Below are 15,159 nucleotides of genomic sequence, written 5' to 3'. Positions count from 1 at the left end.
CCACGTAAGAAGTGACCCACCTTAAAAAAAAAAAACATAATAATATCATATAAATTCTTGGTCAATTAAAGTGATTTTTTATCTTATTTTATTTTTCTTGGCCCTCATACAATTTTTAATTATGTCCTCAAAATTACCATGTAAGCTTCTTTTGTTATTGTGTCCTCTAATTGGATGTTTAAAACGAAAATTGTTGTTCTCCATAATTAATTATGATTATCTTTGAAGATTACATCAATGTTGGCAAAAAAAAAAAATGGCAACTCTTGTTGTATAATGTAACAAGTAGTTCTCACTCTTCACATGGTCGGAGGCTTTTCATGTCAACTCAATATTTTTTTTTGGCTGATTTTCAAAGAAATTGAACAAACAGTTTGTGTTTTTTCTTTCGTTGGTCTTTCAAAATCTGACATTGTTTTCCTTTAATTTTTGAAGGATATTATTTTGTTGTTGTTTTTTTCTCCCTTGCTTCTTAGAACTCAGTAAGAAGAATTTTGTTGTTTTTTCTCCTTCACATAAGCTTTGTTCATTGCCTTCACCTACAGCCTTGGCCTTGCAGCCAGCCATTACAAGTGGCCAAGAGCAATAAAAAACGGCAACAAAGTGCCATCAGATAAAGGCCACAAAAATTTCACTAACATGAGTTTCTTCTCGCTGTTCTCTTGAGTAGGCTGATTCTCATTGTGATGGTAGATTGTCGTTTGTCCTTTATTATTTCCTAGCCATGCCATCTATATGTCCGTCTATTACCGCCGTTGGTCTTTTTCCTTTAAGAGGTACTTTGCTGTTATACGATAGCCCTGATAAACATCCGCAATATGTTCCAGAGAATTGGATATTTTCGGTTTGTTTCACTTTTACCGACTTTTGAGTTACAGTGAAATACCTACTCTCTTGTAGTACGAATAGTCCTTACAACTGTGAAGTTTGTTACTTTATACAAGATTTTGTGACAGGGAATAATTTCTTTTGACGACAAGCCATTGTATTGTTTCTTTAATCTGGTTGCTAGGATATATGAACTGGCAAGGAATAACTTTTTATGGGATTGTGAATTCCGTGAACTTGTGTCAATAAAGTTGCCCCAGTATATAATTTTTCTTTTTTTTAAGGAGAGAAGGTTTCGTTATAGTGACCTTTAAACATTAAAGGGAATTGTTTTTAAAAACTTTTTGCCTTAAAGTTGCATTGAGAAAAACAAATATTTCCTAATATTGGCTATTGAAAATTACATCAAATATTCACATTTTTGTATTCTTCACTTGGAAAGAACTTCAGATTGATAAAAAGAATAAATAGATAAAAAGAGAGTAACTGCCTGCGATCTGTAGAATACTAGACGAGTTAAAGGAGTTACTTGAATTGAATCAATTAATTTCGTGATTGAACCCCAATTACACCAAACCTCACATACATCACTAGCTACTTAGAATTGAATGTCTGAGCCTTCCAGTATTTTCTTCAGTCATAGTGTTCTTATCTCGGTATCACCAATGTAGGTGGTTCGTTTAAAACACGCTATTTATCAAAAATGTAAAGTTATTAAAGTTATGAAAAAGTAAAACTCAAGCGAAGAAAAAAAATTGACATAAACCATAAAACAAATTAGATTTCAAAAATGAAATTTAAAATGGAGTTTCGCCACAACTTAACTCATTTCCACTACTTTTCTTTTCTCCTGATGTATCCATTAAATTGGATTACAATAGACATTATTTAATTTGAATACATTCATGTCGTAGCAAAGAAAATTTTTCATTTACATTTGAAAGAAGATACTCAACCAAAACATCCATTCATAATTCTTTGACTATAATTCCTAGCTGTCACTTGTCAGAATGTCAATTTGCATATTACAAGTTTGGTATGGCATAGAATATTTTCCAAAAAGCTAAAAATACCACCATGCTAAACGAGTCGAGTACCATTTGTTTTCGCCCCACACACTAGTCTCGAAACACAATAGAAAATAACTTTTTTGGAAATGTTTTTTTTTTTTTTTTTTAATAAAAAACCAGAATAAAGTAAAAGCGCAACGATGAAAAGTTTTGACACTTTCAATACTTGTTCGAAATGTTTTTTGTTTCTACTGTTTCTCACATTTCGTAAAAAAAGCGGGTAAAATTTGAGAATACCCAGAGGAAAAAGCACATAGCAAAAAGAAGATCTCTAAACGAATATTATATGCCAAATGGAAATTGTGAAATCATTTTGAGTTGTTACCAGACAACCAGTGCCCAAACTTAACACCTAAGTAGTCTGGAAAAGTTTAATGTTCATGATAAAGTTTGTGAGTTGGCATATTGAAATTCTTTTGATGCCTATAATTGATAGCTAAAAATCGGAGGTTAAGGGGGTTAAGAGAAAAAGTTGTTCTTCCAGATTGTAAGATAAATTAATAATTAAATAAACGATATTAAATTACATTGGAATTAAAAATTATATATATATATATATATATTTTACTTTTACCAAAATAGTCCACATTAGAGTGGCATGGTGGCGTATAATTATTGTTAATAACATTCATTGACTAGCTAATGTTACGTATACGCCCCCAACACACATACAATTACTGTACGATGGTATACATGACCTCTTGCATATAAAGAGCTTAAGTTAAAAATTCTTTTAATTTTCATTATATTTTTCCACACAGTAATTTACCATCATATCCTATTTTATAGTGTATCACTGTATGTGTGTCCTTTTGAATGTACTAATGTGTCGGTTTAATTAACGAAAATTATTTAAAAACTGCTGCTGTCGCTGGCAGCATGATTGTATATCCTTTGGCAACTAATTGCCTGAATACGCATACACCATTACTTTCTGCACCCACACACACACACATGCACGTATACATGAAGAGAACACATTTATTTTTTTTTTGCTGAGGCTATGTTTTCTCCAATTAATTTAAAATATTTACCCGGTCTCGTGATGTCAGATGCAATAATAAATATTTGCCAATGATGTACACATTTGTAAAGTTAATTTTCAAGCCTACATTTTAAAGCATATATTAATGGATTTTTATATGTATTTTATTTTTATTTTGATTTAGAAAGTATTTTAATGGATTGTATGATAAAATAACCTAGTCTTCTTATTGTTCGAGTTGCCATAACGCCGATCTTATGTCTTCCAATCTCGCAGTGGTTCATGTCCGTCCCCCTTAAATATCCTAAAATGACTTTCGTAATCTCTTTTATAGGAGAACTGAACTACCTCGTGCGAAACTGGAACTTAGTCAATTTTTTATTTAGTTATATATTTACAATCATAATAAATTATGAAAATAAATAGAAAAAATATAGGTGCTAACAATATAGGTTTTCGACCTGAATTGAACTAAATTGTTCTCCACATTTTGAGATTTTCACAAAGCGTTGTTACAACCAAGAAAATTTAAAACCCTGGTAAACTACAACTCACGAAAATACACCTTTTCTCAGAAGAAAAAAAAAAATGAAAAAAATTATTGGCGCCAAATTATGACCATTTTAACCACACTATAGTTCATTCTTACTATCTTTGGCAAGTTTAAAGTTTAGTTCATAAAATATTTGAGACATAGTTAAAAACATGAAATTGTCTTTGGGCTATGGAAAATTTCGAAAAAATAATAAAATTTAACTGCAAACAAATATTTTTGTTTGCAATAAAACATAAGTTAAATTTATCGTTAGTTTAACTATGGACTTTTTTCAGTGTAATATCAGTCGACTCTGGTTAACTATCAGCTTCATAATTTGGTTATCTGCTCCCAGCAAAAAAAGAGCTTCCCCAATCTGTGATGCGGAAGTAGTGCAAACTTGGATCATCTCCAATGAATTTTACACGTGCTTGCCATTGGACGGAAGTACTCCCTTTTGGGATCCTTTGTATTGCTTTAGAAGTTGTGCCCTGGAAGTTAATTTGAATGAATAAATTTAAAAGGCGATTTTTTTTCAACCAATTTCACTTTTTTTTCAACCATATGTTTTATTACACTATTATTTTCTTATTATCTAATTTTTACAATTTGAAAAACTTTTTCGCTTCGACCTGGGGTTGAACCTGGGTTTGCTGGCACCATAACAGAACGCCTTAGCACACTCAGCCACAAACGCCATTGAACATAAAGCGTCGAAAGGTCAATTCAAATGTGTGTGATATGATCGTAATACGACACCAAGGAATAACATTCTAATTGCTTCTCGAGAAGTTCTTTGTTAGTATGAACGAAAAAATAAGAAACGCAGGTTCAAATCTCACCAGCGGCAATTTTTTATCAAATATTTTTCTAAAATATTATTTTTTTATATTATGCATCGTTTTTATTTTCGGCATATATTTTCGTATAAATATGTTTTTTCCATTAAAAATCAACAAAAAAAAAAATTAAAAATTCTCGTGAATCTACTCAAAAGAACTTCCAAGGAAGCGAAAAAGTCAAACGGCACAGGTTCAAATCCCAGCGGGGATGAAATGTATTTTTTTATTATTATTTTTTGACTTTTTTATTAATTTTCTACTTTTTTCTTTTTTTATTAGTTTTCTATTTTTTTTATAAAATTTAACCGTCCAAAATTTGCACTTAAAATAGCCTGATTGCGTTCTTTCTAATACTTGTCCAAAAGGATTGCATCGGAAGTGAAAAAAAATCATTGGGGGATCCCACGATGCGCTTTAGAAGAAATGTTTGTGGACTTGTCCAAAAGGACTGCATCGGAAGTTGAAGAAACTCGATGGGGGGATTCTGGGATGGACTTTAAAAGAAATGTTTGTGGAACAACTTCCATTTTTTTTTGCTGGGTTCATATGTCCGTGTGTAAATTCTATGCAAACTGTATGCTGTGGAATTCTAAGACAATCCAACGATCTTTCATCCCGATTTAATTTCTTAACAAATATAGATACGTTATTTTGCTTGAAATTGAAAGTCTAGAGATATTTTATGTCCATAAAGAGCTATTCCAAAAGTGGTTTATATCGGTCTATGCTTTGACATAGATCCCATATAAATCGACCTCCCTGTAAAAAAAGCATCGCCAAAAAGTAGTGAAAATGGTTGGTGTTTCATTTTGTTCGACAAAATTGAAATAATTTGTACCATTTTATTAATTCTTGATCTGTTTTTAACCAATTTAAAAGAAACAATTTTAAAATTACCCCTTAAAAATATGAAAAAAGCGACTTTTAAAAATTGAATTAAAATGACTTCCTGTGTAGTTAAAAAAGAGAAAATCTTTGGGAGGATATTTTTGGAAGTGCTTTTGAAGTTGTGCCTTTAGAAGAACTTCCTTGCCTTATAGGCCGATCTCCCTATTTCACTCCTTCGACCCATAAAAATCGTCATTTTCACCTGATTTGCCGATATTTATTTTGCGCTTACAAAGGAAACTAAATATCATCAATATTGCAATATAGCACCTATATAGACAGATCTTCCTAATTACAATAATACATTTAGATCAATAACTTACTGCTATATAAATCGATCGAACCTACACACAAAATTTTGTTTTTCCGATTCAATCGAGAAATTAATCCAATTAATTAATTTTTTAATTGAATCCATTGATCCAATTAATTTTTTAATTGAAATGTCTTCAATCACAGAAATGATAGTATCAATTAAAAAATTAATTGAATGTCAATTAATTGATCCAATTAAAAAATGTTAATACTATTAATTTTTGTTTCAATTAAAAAATTTTTTGAATCAATTAAATTTTTAATTGAATATTTTTTAAAACTCAATTAAGACTTTAAGGCTGGTACTATGTTCATTCTTGCGAAAAAAAATTATAGAAACCATTATTTCACACATAGAAAACGGTGTTTATTTAGGTAACAGGGAGCGCTATTTAACAGGGAACAATATGGAATTAAGTTGGTGGTTGCTGCTTGCTATTACAAAATTAACATTTTATTTTTCCTTGGGCAATTTATCTGCTACTCCTTTGATCCTTTGTATATTTTCGGACCAATAATATGATCCGTGTTTGCGTTATAAACCCACACAAATAGTTTTAATAAAAAAATTAATTCTTAATTCACATTGAAAATGGTGCCATGCTATAAACGTCAGTTTTTCAACTCGAAAAAAAAAACAAAGTACCACAAATGGAAAAAATGTCGCAAGTTTTTCGAATTTTTTCGTTTTGTATGGAGTTTCAAAGCGAAAACTGAATAGAGTACCGGCCTTTAATTGGAAACATTTTCGTGAAAAATTTTTTCTGTTTAGCTCTCAAATCATGTGAAATGATTTTCTTGAAGGCATAGACGAGAAATTTAAGATTATCTTTAGAATTTATAAAACAAATTTTTCTTATAAATCTAAAATTGTTACAAATTTTAAATCCGAAATCGTCTTGGGGAAGGGGTAGGTTTAAACAAATTACCTGAAAACATAGTAACTATTTGGCTTCAAAATGCCTAAGTAAGCAGGCTGTCACTTAAACCTAAGTATATACAATTTACTACAAAAATTTTATTATCCACAGCAAAAGTCGTTTTATTATATAGGGTAAGCCTTTAAACGGAGCAATTTTCACTGAAATTTCTTCTATGAGTTCCATGGTGGTAGGTGGGCCGTCTACACTTGAATAAAAATTATTTTAGCACTTCATATGTGATATATAATGAACATTTTGATGGATTATAACGAATTTGAAGGACCTACCATAGGCCTTGGAAAGATGGCTTAAAATCAGCAATCAAATTTCGTTTTTATTAAAAATTTCTAACATCACTCAAAGGAAAACTCATCGATCATATTAATAGTCATCTTTTTTTCGAACATCATGTGTAGCATATTAAATGTCACACTTGAGATGGTTTTGCTTTTCCTTTGTTTTTGGAATTTAAACAGTTGAAAAGTTAAAGAAAAAGGGAAGGAAAATAATAGAATCCTTGACAAACATCATTGTGAAGGTAAACTCCTTGTAAAATTTTATAAATATTTATGACAATTTCCTTGTATTTCCCGAAAGTATAAACATGTGTTTCTTATTTCCGTCAGTGGTAGTAGTAGCATCATCATCATACAAGAAGATGTTAACCTGAGAATGTGCGTAAATATTTATATATTTGTAAATTTTTAATGAAGCTTATATATCAAGTTACTATGTCTTCTTGTAAAATTTTTTGAGGGAGGTGGGTGGGTGTTTACTTTAAGTATATACAAAAGCTCGCACGTGTAAATGTGTGTCTCTCTGTGTGTGTGTGTTAAAAGTAATTTTACCTTAAGGGTATTTTGTTTAAGTAGAATTTATTTACTTTACACTTGTAAGGATTATTTATAAGGATTAATTTATACAAAGGAAGACGTAAGTCTATTAGTACGAGCTAAGATAAGAGCTAATGGAAGTCATTTAATTCCGAAAAATTTCTAATTTTTGTCAACTTAGTTGCTTATAGTATTTCTAGGAAAATACAGAAAATAAAATAAAACTATAAAGTCCGACTGGGCGAAACTATCATGGTCTAGTTAACAACTATTCGCAATATTTTTAAGTTTTACACAGGCCACGCAAATGATTTTGAAGAACCTATACTAGTTTTTCTTAGTTTTTATATATTTCTTAAAAGCTACTAAATACATTTATACTAAAAATTTCCATTTGATGATTTTGAGTCTGAAAATACCAACATGTTCACATCATTTCCTATAGCTTATATTTAAATTATTCCCGATTTCGATTTATTACTAAAATCCATTTTTTGTTTCTACCAATTGAAACTATCTCATTTTCCCTCCCAACTAGTTGGAAAACTAATGTTGTAATTTTCAACAAATGTCCCATTTGGTACATGTCTTGTGTATGTACACAATCTCGGTAAATATTGTACATCCAGTCAGTTAGGGAGTCACTTATTCAACAAGTCAGTCGAGTTTGTTCTTGAGGGCAAAAATCCATATTGCATTTTCTGTGTAGCATTTGCACATTTCAACATTTATGGTAATACCAACAAGTGCATATGTAGCAGTTGTTACCTATGTATGGAGAAGAAAAGGATGGGAAGTGAGAGAACGAGAAGTATACATTTGAGGGAAACCAATGAACGTTTAGATAAAGAACACAACATCTGAATATTAAGGTGGCTCTTTAATAATTTTAATTTAACATAAATATATATTAAATATGGATTGGAGATATGATTACTGATCATGTTCAAGTTATATATAATGTTTGGAATTTAAGAAGCTCAAAAAAAAAAAAAAAATAAATTTGAAACTGTTATGGTAATGCTTTCAAAAATAAGAGAATTCCCCAATGAATAATGTCCATATTCAAAATAATTTATAAACAGTTTATGGAAGGAATTCTTAGGAGAAAATTAGGTACACCGAAAACAACGTAAACTGTTTTATAGGAAGAATAAACTAACTCGTACGAAAATTGAATTAAATTTTGCTACACATTTTGAGATTTTCCCAAAGCGTTGTTAAAACCAGGAAAATTTAATGCCCTGTTGTACTTTTTAACTACAGTTCACGAAATTACACCCTCTAATAGAAGAAAATATTAACTAAAAGTTAAGAAAAAATCATTGCCGCCAAATCACGACTATTGTAACCATACAGTAGTTCATTCTAACTATTTTTTGGAATCGACTGCTTTAGTTCATATTGAACTTATGTGTACGGTCATCGAACTTTCATTGAGCTATGGAAAATTTCGCAAAAAGTAATAAAATTTAAACAAATATTTTTTTACAATAAAAAATTTAGCATTAGTTTAACTACGAAAATTTTTTTCTGTGTATAAAGTTTGATTTATTTTTTTTTTAATTTGGGGGTATAACAGTATTTGTGCTGTTAAAAACATTTATACGTCATCTTGTACGCGTATTTTATACCCTCCACCATAGGATGGGGGGTATATTAAGTGTGTCATTCCGTTTGTAACACATCGAAATATTGCTCTAAGACCCCATTGGGGGCCACCGTGGTGCAATGGTTAGCATGCCCGCCTTGCATACACAAGATCGTGGGTTCGATTCCTGCTTCGACCAAACACCAAAAAGTTTTTCAGCGGTGGAATATCCACCTCAGTAATGCTGGTGACATTTCTAAGGGTTTCAAAGCTTCTCTAAGTGGTTTCACTGCAATGTGGAACGCCTTTCAGACTCGGCTTTAAAAAAGAGGTACCTTGTCATTGAGCTTAACATAGAATCGGGCAGCACTCAGTGATAAGAGAGAAGTTCACCAATATGGTATCACAATGGACTGATTAGTCTAAGTGAGCCTGATACACCGGGCTGTCACCTAACCTAACCTAAGACCCCATAAAGTATATATATTCTGGGTCGTGGTGAAATTCTGAGTCGATCTAAGCATGTCCGTCCGTCCGTCCGTCTGTTGAAATCACGCCAACTTCCGAACGAAAGAAGCTATCGACTTGAAACTTGGCACAAGTAGTTGTTATTGATGTAGGTCGGATGGTATTGTAAATGGGCCATATCGGTACACTTTTACGTATAGCCCCCATATAAACGGACCCTCAGATTTGGCTTGCGGAGCCTCTAAGAGAAGCATATTTTACCCGATCCGACTGAAATTTGGTACATGGTGTTGGTATATAGTCTCTAACAACCGTGCCAGAATTGGTCCAAATCGGTCCATAATTATATATAGCCCCCATATAAACCGATCCCCAGATTTGGCTTGCGGAGCCTCTAAGAGAGGCAAATTTCATCCGATCTGGTTGAAATTTGGAACATGGTGTTAGTATATGATCTCTAACAACCGTGCCAGAATTGGTCCATATCGGTCCATAATTATATATAGCCCCCATATAAACCGTTCTCCAGATTTGACCTCAGGAGCCTCTTAGAGAAGCAAAATTCATCCGATCCGGATCAAATGTGGAATGTGGTGTTAGTATATGGCCGCTAACAACCATACTAAAATTGGTTCATATCGATCTATAGTTATATATAGCCAATCCCCAATCACACATAAATTGGTCCATATCGGTTCATAATCATGGTTGCCACTCAAGCCAAAAATAATCTACCAAAATTTTATTTCTATAGAAAATTTTGTTAAAATATTATTTCTATAGAAAATTTTGTTAAAATTTCATTTCTATAGACAATTTTGTCAAAACTTTATTTCTATAGAAAGTTTTGTAAAAATTTTATTTTTATAGAAAATTTTGTCAAAATTTTATTTCTATGGACAATTTTGTTAAAATTTTATTTCTCTAGAAAATTATGTTAATTTAATATATACCACGTATGGACTTACTTACAATTTAGAAGACGGTGTTAGGGTGTTTTAAGATACCTTGCAATCGGCAAGCGTTACCGCAACCCAAGTAATTCGATTGTGAATGGCAGTGTTTAGAAGAAGTTTCTACGCAATCCATGGTGGAGGGTACATAAGCTTCGGCCTGGCCGAACTTACGGCCGTATATAATTGTTTGTTTTGGAAAATTACTAATACAATATGCGATTGTCCAATGGTTGGATATTTTTCCTGTTTAAGCATTGATATTCGTCAAAAACTTGTATAAATCTTCTCATTATAATGGCGGTACTACTGAATTTTCTATCGTATAGGTCATTGGGTTGTATGAGTGTTATTAATAGAATATTAATATTCATACGCAACATGGGTCATTACTTAAAATTAAATAAATATAAAAAGGAGTCCAGAAATGTATCATTCATAGAAAATATATTTTTCTCAAATTTCTAATAGACGGTCGTTTATGCCCAAGTATTTGATATGACTTCCTTTCTGTTCTTTAACTTTTCACGTGTGTTTTCGTATAATATTTATCAAAAAGTATTTAAAATCGTTATGGTAATGAAACACCAATAGTTTTAAATTACCTTTCATAGGAGAAATGATTTAAAGTTGGTGACAAATATTTTCCAATCGATCCATTTTAATGTTTACACACATTCCCTATATATCATGTCATTCTACATACATATGGGCAAGCCAACCATTCTGTGAGACAAACACAACTTGTTCGTTTTGTGATCATGGAATTGTTTAACATTTATCTTGCATTGAATTGGGGCAATGCCTGGCTGTTCATACTATTTTGTTTGTGTCTCTCATTTTCCATGCCATCTCCTCCATCCCGTTTCCACAAAGTTTTGACAGTGGAGAAAAGTCAACAAAAACTCCATTATTGTTTTAACCATAAACTTTGTTTAACATTAAAACAATTGAACTGTAAATATTCTCTTGATACAGTTATAAAATCATTTTGTGGACAATAAAGTTCTACATATTTACTGGATGCTATCATCCCATGCACATACAAAGCAAGACTGTTTTTCATTTCTCGTGAGGGAGATAACTATTTATTTGTATATGTAAAATATTGTTGATGGGTTTATTGTTTTGTAGTGAAAATAGCGAATTTATTTCCTTTTGTTCAATGCAATTGAATGCTATTTAATTAAACTGCGATTTCTATAGCTACAATATCTAGAATTGATTTTAAGTTTTCTTTGTTTTTTACTTTATTATTTATTCCCAGAAAAAAATTAATTATTTTTAATAAAAAATGTTTACAATGTTTTTCCCCTAGAACCAATCAACGTTAATGGTAGTTAGATATCATATGGAAATTATAACATTTACCCAGCAAAAACTTCATTACCAAATTAAATTACCATTAATCTTGGAGGTAATTTAGTTGAAAATTCAAAGGCAACCATTTAATAGAAATTTTATGTACTTTCACAAGGGCTTGTCGTATGAGGGAAGCATTTCTCTGCAGCATTAGCAAAGGCTAACTTTAAGAATACACGAAATATTAGCTAACAATGTAACTGAAACCGTAATCGAAACCATTCGGTAATGGTAATTCATTATTCCCTTTCATACGATATTGCTGTGGGTATGTTCACAAATTGTCTTGATCAGCAATTTTTAACCTCTACTACCTACGCATTTTTTGCTGGGTAATACTAGTAGATTTATAGGTAGTAAATTCGATACATATTTATAAGGGAAAATTCTGTCGTATAGATCATTGGGTTGTATGAGTGTTATTAATAGAATATTAATATTCATACGCATCATGGGCCATTACTGCAAATTAAATTTTCCAAAGAGAGTATAGAAATGTGCCATTCATAGAAAATATATTTTTTTAAATGCTCTTGATCACCAGTTTTGTCACCCCAACTACTTAAGCACTTTTTGTTCGGTAATACTAATAGATCCATAGGTATTTAATTCGACATTTCTAAGGGAAATTTATACAGAAATGGCATAAAATGCTGCTCCCAAAATGCTCGTAACATCAAAAATCAAAATCATTTATCCTAATGAATTTGGATACCGTTTGGGTATATTTGTTTCTAAAGAAGAGTGATCATGAAACGGTATCAAACTCTAGTTTTATTTTTAATATCAGGCGGTATTAATGATTTTTCTATTGTATAGCTCATTGGGTAGTATGAGTGTTATTAATAGAATATTAATATTCATACGCACCATGGGCCATTACTGCAAATTAAATTTTCCACGGAGAGTCGAAATGTGCCATTCATAGAAAATCTATTTTCTTAAATGTTCTTGATCAACAGTTTTTCACCTCAACTACTTAGGCACTTTTTGTTCGGTAATAGTAATAGATCTATGTTATAGGTATTTAATTCTACATTTCTAAGGGAAATTTATACAGAAATGGCATAAAATGCAGCTCCCAAAATGCAGCTAAGAACCTCGTAACATCAAAAATCAAAATCATTTATTCTAATGAATTTGAATACCATTTGGGTATATTTGTTTCTAAAGAAAAGTGATCATACAGAAATGGCATAAAATACTGCTCCCAAAATGCTCGTAACATCAAAAATCAAAATCATTTATCCTAATGAGTTTGAATATCATTTGGGTATATTTGTTTCTAAAGAAAAGTGATCATGAAACGGTATCAAACTCTAGTTTTATTTTTAATATCAGGCGGTATTACTGATTTTTCTATTGTATAGGTCATTGGGTTGTATGAGTGTTATTAATAGAACATTAATATTCATACGCACCATGGGCCACTACTTAAAATTTAAATTTCAAAACTCCAAGAAAGAAAGACTCCAGAAAGGTGTCATTCAAAGATATTTTTTTTTGTAAATTTCTAAAAGAAGGTCGTTTATGTGAAAAAAAGATATCCAAGTTTTTGTCATGACAGGACGGTCATTACTATAAACATCAGGTCCAACTTATTCCCTTCAAATCTGTTTCCACATAAATTTGCTTTTAACCCCAATCATTTTTTGTTGTTGTTAATTTTCTATTTATTTTACATAAATGTGAAAACTTTTTGTTGTTTACTGTCATAAATCGAACTCTTCAAGTTCTTCGTTAACATTTCACGTATTTCTTTTTTCGTAATTCGCAATTGTCCTTGCAAGCCAATTGGCAAGAATCAAGTGTTATTTCGACTGTGGTAATTAGCATATTCTAGGAAAACTGAAAGTTTTACTTTTTGCTCTCTTGTTACAGTTTTAATGGGCTTTTAATTAATGTATTTAACCCTTTTCAGAAAAAGTTTAGCATTATTATTTTTCTCAAGTTTATTTACATTTCAATTGTTCTTTGAGTAACAATTTTTCTTCTGTTATTTCTTATTGGAATGATAAAAAATAGAGTTGGTTGGTTGGTGGGCGGCAAGGACAGTTGGCGTAAACCATTATTGGGTTGTATCTTTTCATTTCTTTCTTAGATATATTTTTTTTGGTAAGGTTCTAAGGTTGACAAGTCAAACACTGAGTTAATTTTTTTGAGATTATCTACAGATGTTTCTTTCAGTTTGTTAGGAATTTAAATCAAATTAAAACGAATTTGTAAAGCCTGGTTTTTTGTAGAATATAAAAATAATATATTTAACACCAAAAATATATTATTCAAGGATATATACAATATCATTGAAGATGATTTGAAATGGTCAAAAAAGAAATCGTTGCCTTTAGGCTTTTAATATATATTTTTTTGAATCACAAATTTTCAAATATTTTGTACATATTGTTAAGTGAAGAGAGAGAATAAAACATGTAAATATATTAAATCACACGCACACGCAAACCCACACACTAACATTTATACATTCTCGCACAAGCACACTTTGTTTACATTTATATAAAGATACGCATTAGGAAGTAGAATTATTTATTTCAATTAGCATTTAAAAGAAAATACAATTGCTCTGCAATAAAATACACTTAAATTGATTTGGGGTGGGAGGTTATACAAAAAGAGAATATTTAAATACATTTAAGGGCGAAAAAGAAAACATCCAAGTTCACAACAAATTAATTTTTGGCTTTCACTCGAATCTCACACTCATACAAATCAAATACTCTCCATCCGCTTTCCGGTTAGGCGGGAAATATTTACACAATAACAGAGAAAAAGGAAACGAAGAGAGAGAGAGTTTCAATTTCTTGAATTAATACTAAGAGAAGAGTTCACAGAGTTGTTAGGAGATAGTAGCAATTTTAGTAGTTTGGATTAGGATTCGGTAAGTCTTTCAAAATGGGGGGTTGAGGAATTTACAGAGATTTTATTTTCAACTTTTTGATTATTACTTGGGAAGTTTTTGACAAAAAGTTTTACTGAAGAGTGAGTGAGAGAGAGATAAATAGAAACATTAAAATAGTTTTCTTTCGTTTTTGTTTGTTACCTGAACATTTTAGACCTTGATGGTAGATGCCGTATAACAAGGAACCGCAATGATCGCAGAATGTGGGTCCTGCATATGTGAATGGTTCAAAATGGTGTACAGTTTTGGGTGAATCCTTTGATTTGGTTTATTTGTGATATACCGGTTACATTTTCCGGGCCAATTTGATATGGTGTTTTGTTTTTTTGCATATTGCACATGATTTGAATTGATTAATTGATTGATTACGATAGATTTTGTATAAGAGTTTCAAACAAAAGATCATATTTTTTGTTCAGCAAGTGTTTTTTTTTATATTTCATTTCAACACCCATAGGAAAATTTATATAAAGATTCATATAAACCGAAGAAAAAATGAAATAAAGACATTACAATAAAGCTATAGATTGAAAGACAAAACAGATGTGTTAACTAACAAAAAAAATTTTAATATTAAATAAAGCTTAAAACTAACGGGCATAAGCATAAATAAAGAAAATTAGTTTATATAAATATCCGCTTAAATTAC

General features: G+C 30.9%; 1 protein-coding gene across 8 annotated transcripts in view; it reads right to left on the bottom strand.

Moving 5' to 3' along the window:
• The window catches only part of Pkc53E (Protein C kinase 53E), a 129,008-nt gene that overhangs the window by 37,024 nt on the left and 76,825 nt on the right, over positions 1-15,159 (bottom strand). For 4 of the 8 annotated variants that reach the window (XM_075311183.1, XM_075311181.1, XM_075311185.1 and 1 more), the window contains one exon: positions 14,652-14,766. The exons of the other annotated variants lie outside the window; for them this stretch is intronic. In XM_075311183.1, the coding sequence (XP_075167298.1) occupies positions 14,652-14,766 (115 nt within the window). The remainder of the gene's footprint in view (positions 1-14,651; positions 14,767-15,159) is intronic. 8 annotated transcript variants of the gene reach the window in all.

This window comes from Haematobia irritans, chromosome 5 (assembly GCF_050003625.1).
Source record: "Haematobia irritans isolate KBUSLIRL chromosome 5, ASM5000362v1, whole genome shotgun sequence".
In the NCBI taxonomy this organism is placed as follows: domain Eukaryota; kingdom Metazoa; phylum Arthropoda; class Insecta; order Diptera; family Muscidae; genus Haematobia; species Haematobia irritans.
This window is presented reverse-complemented; position numbering and strand designations above follow the sequence as displayed.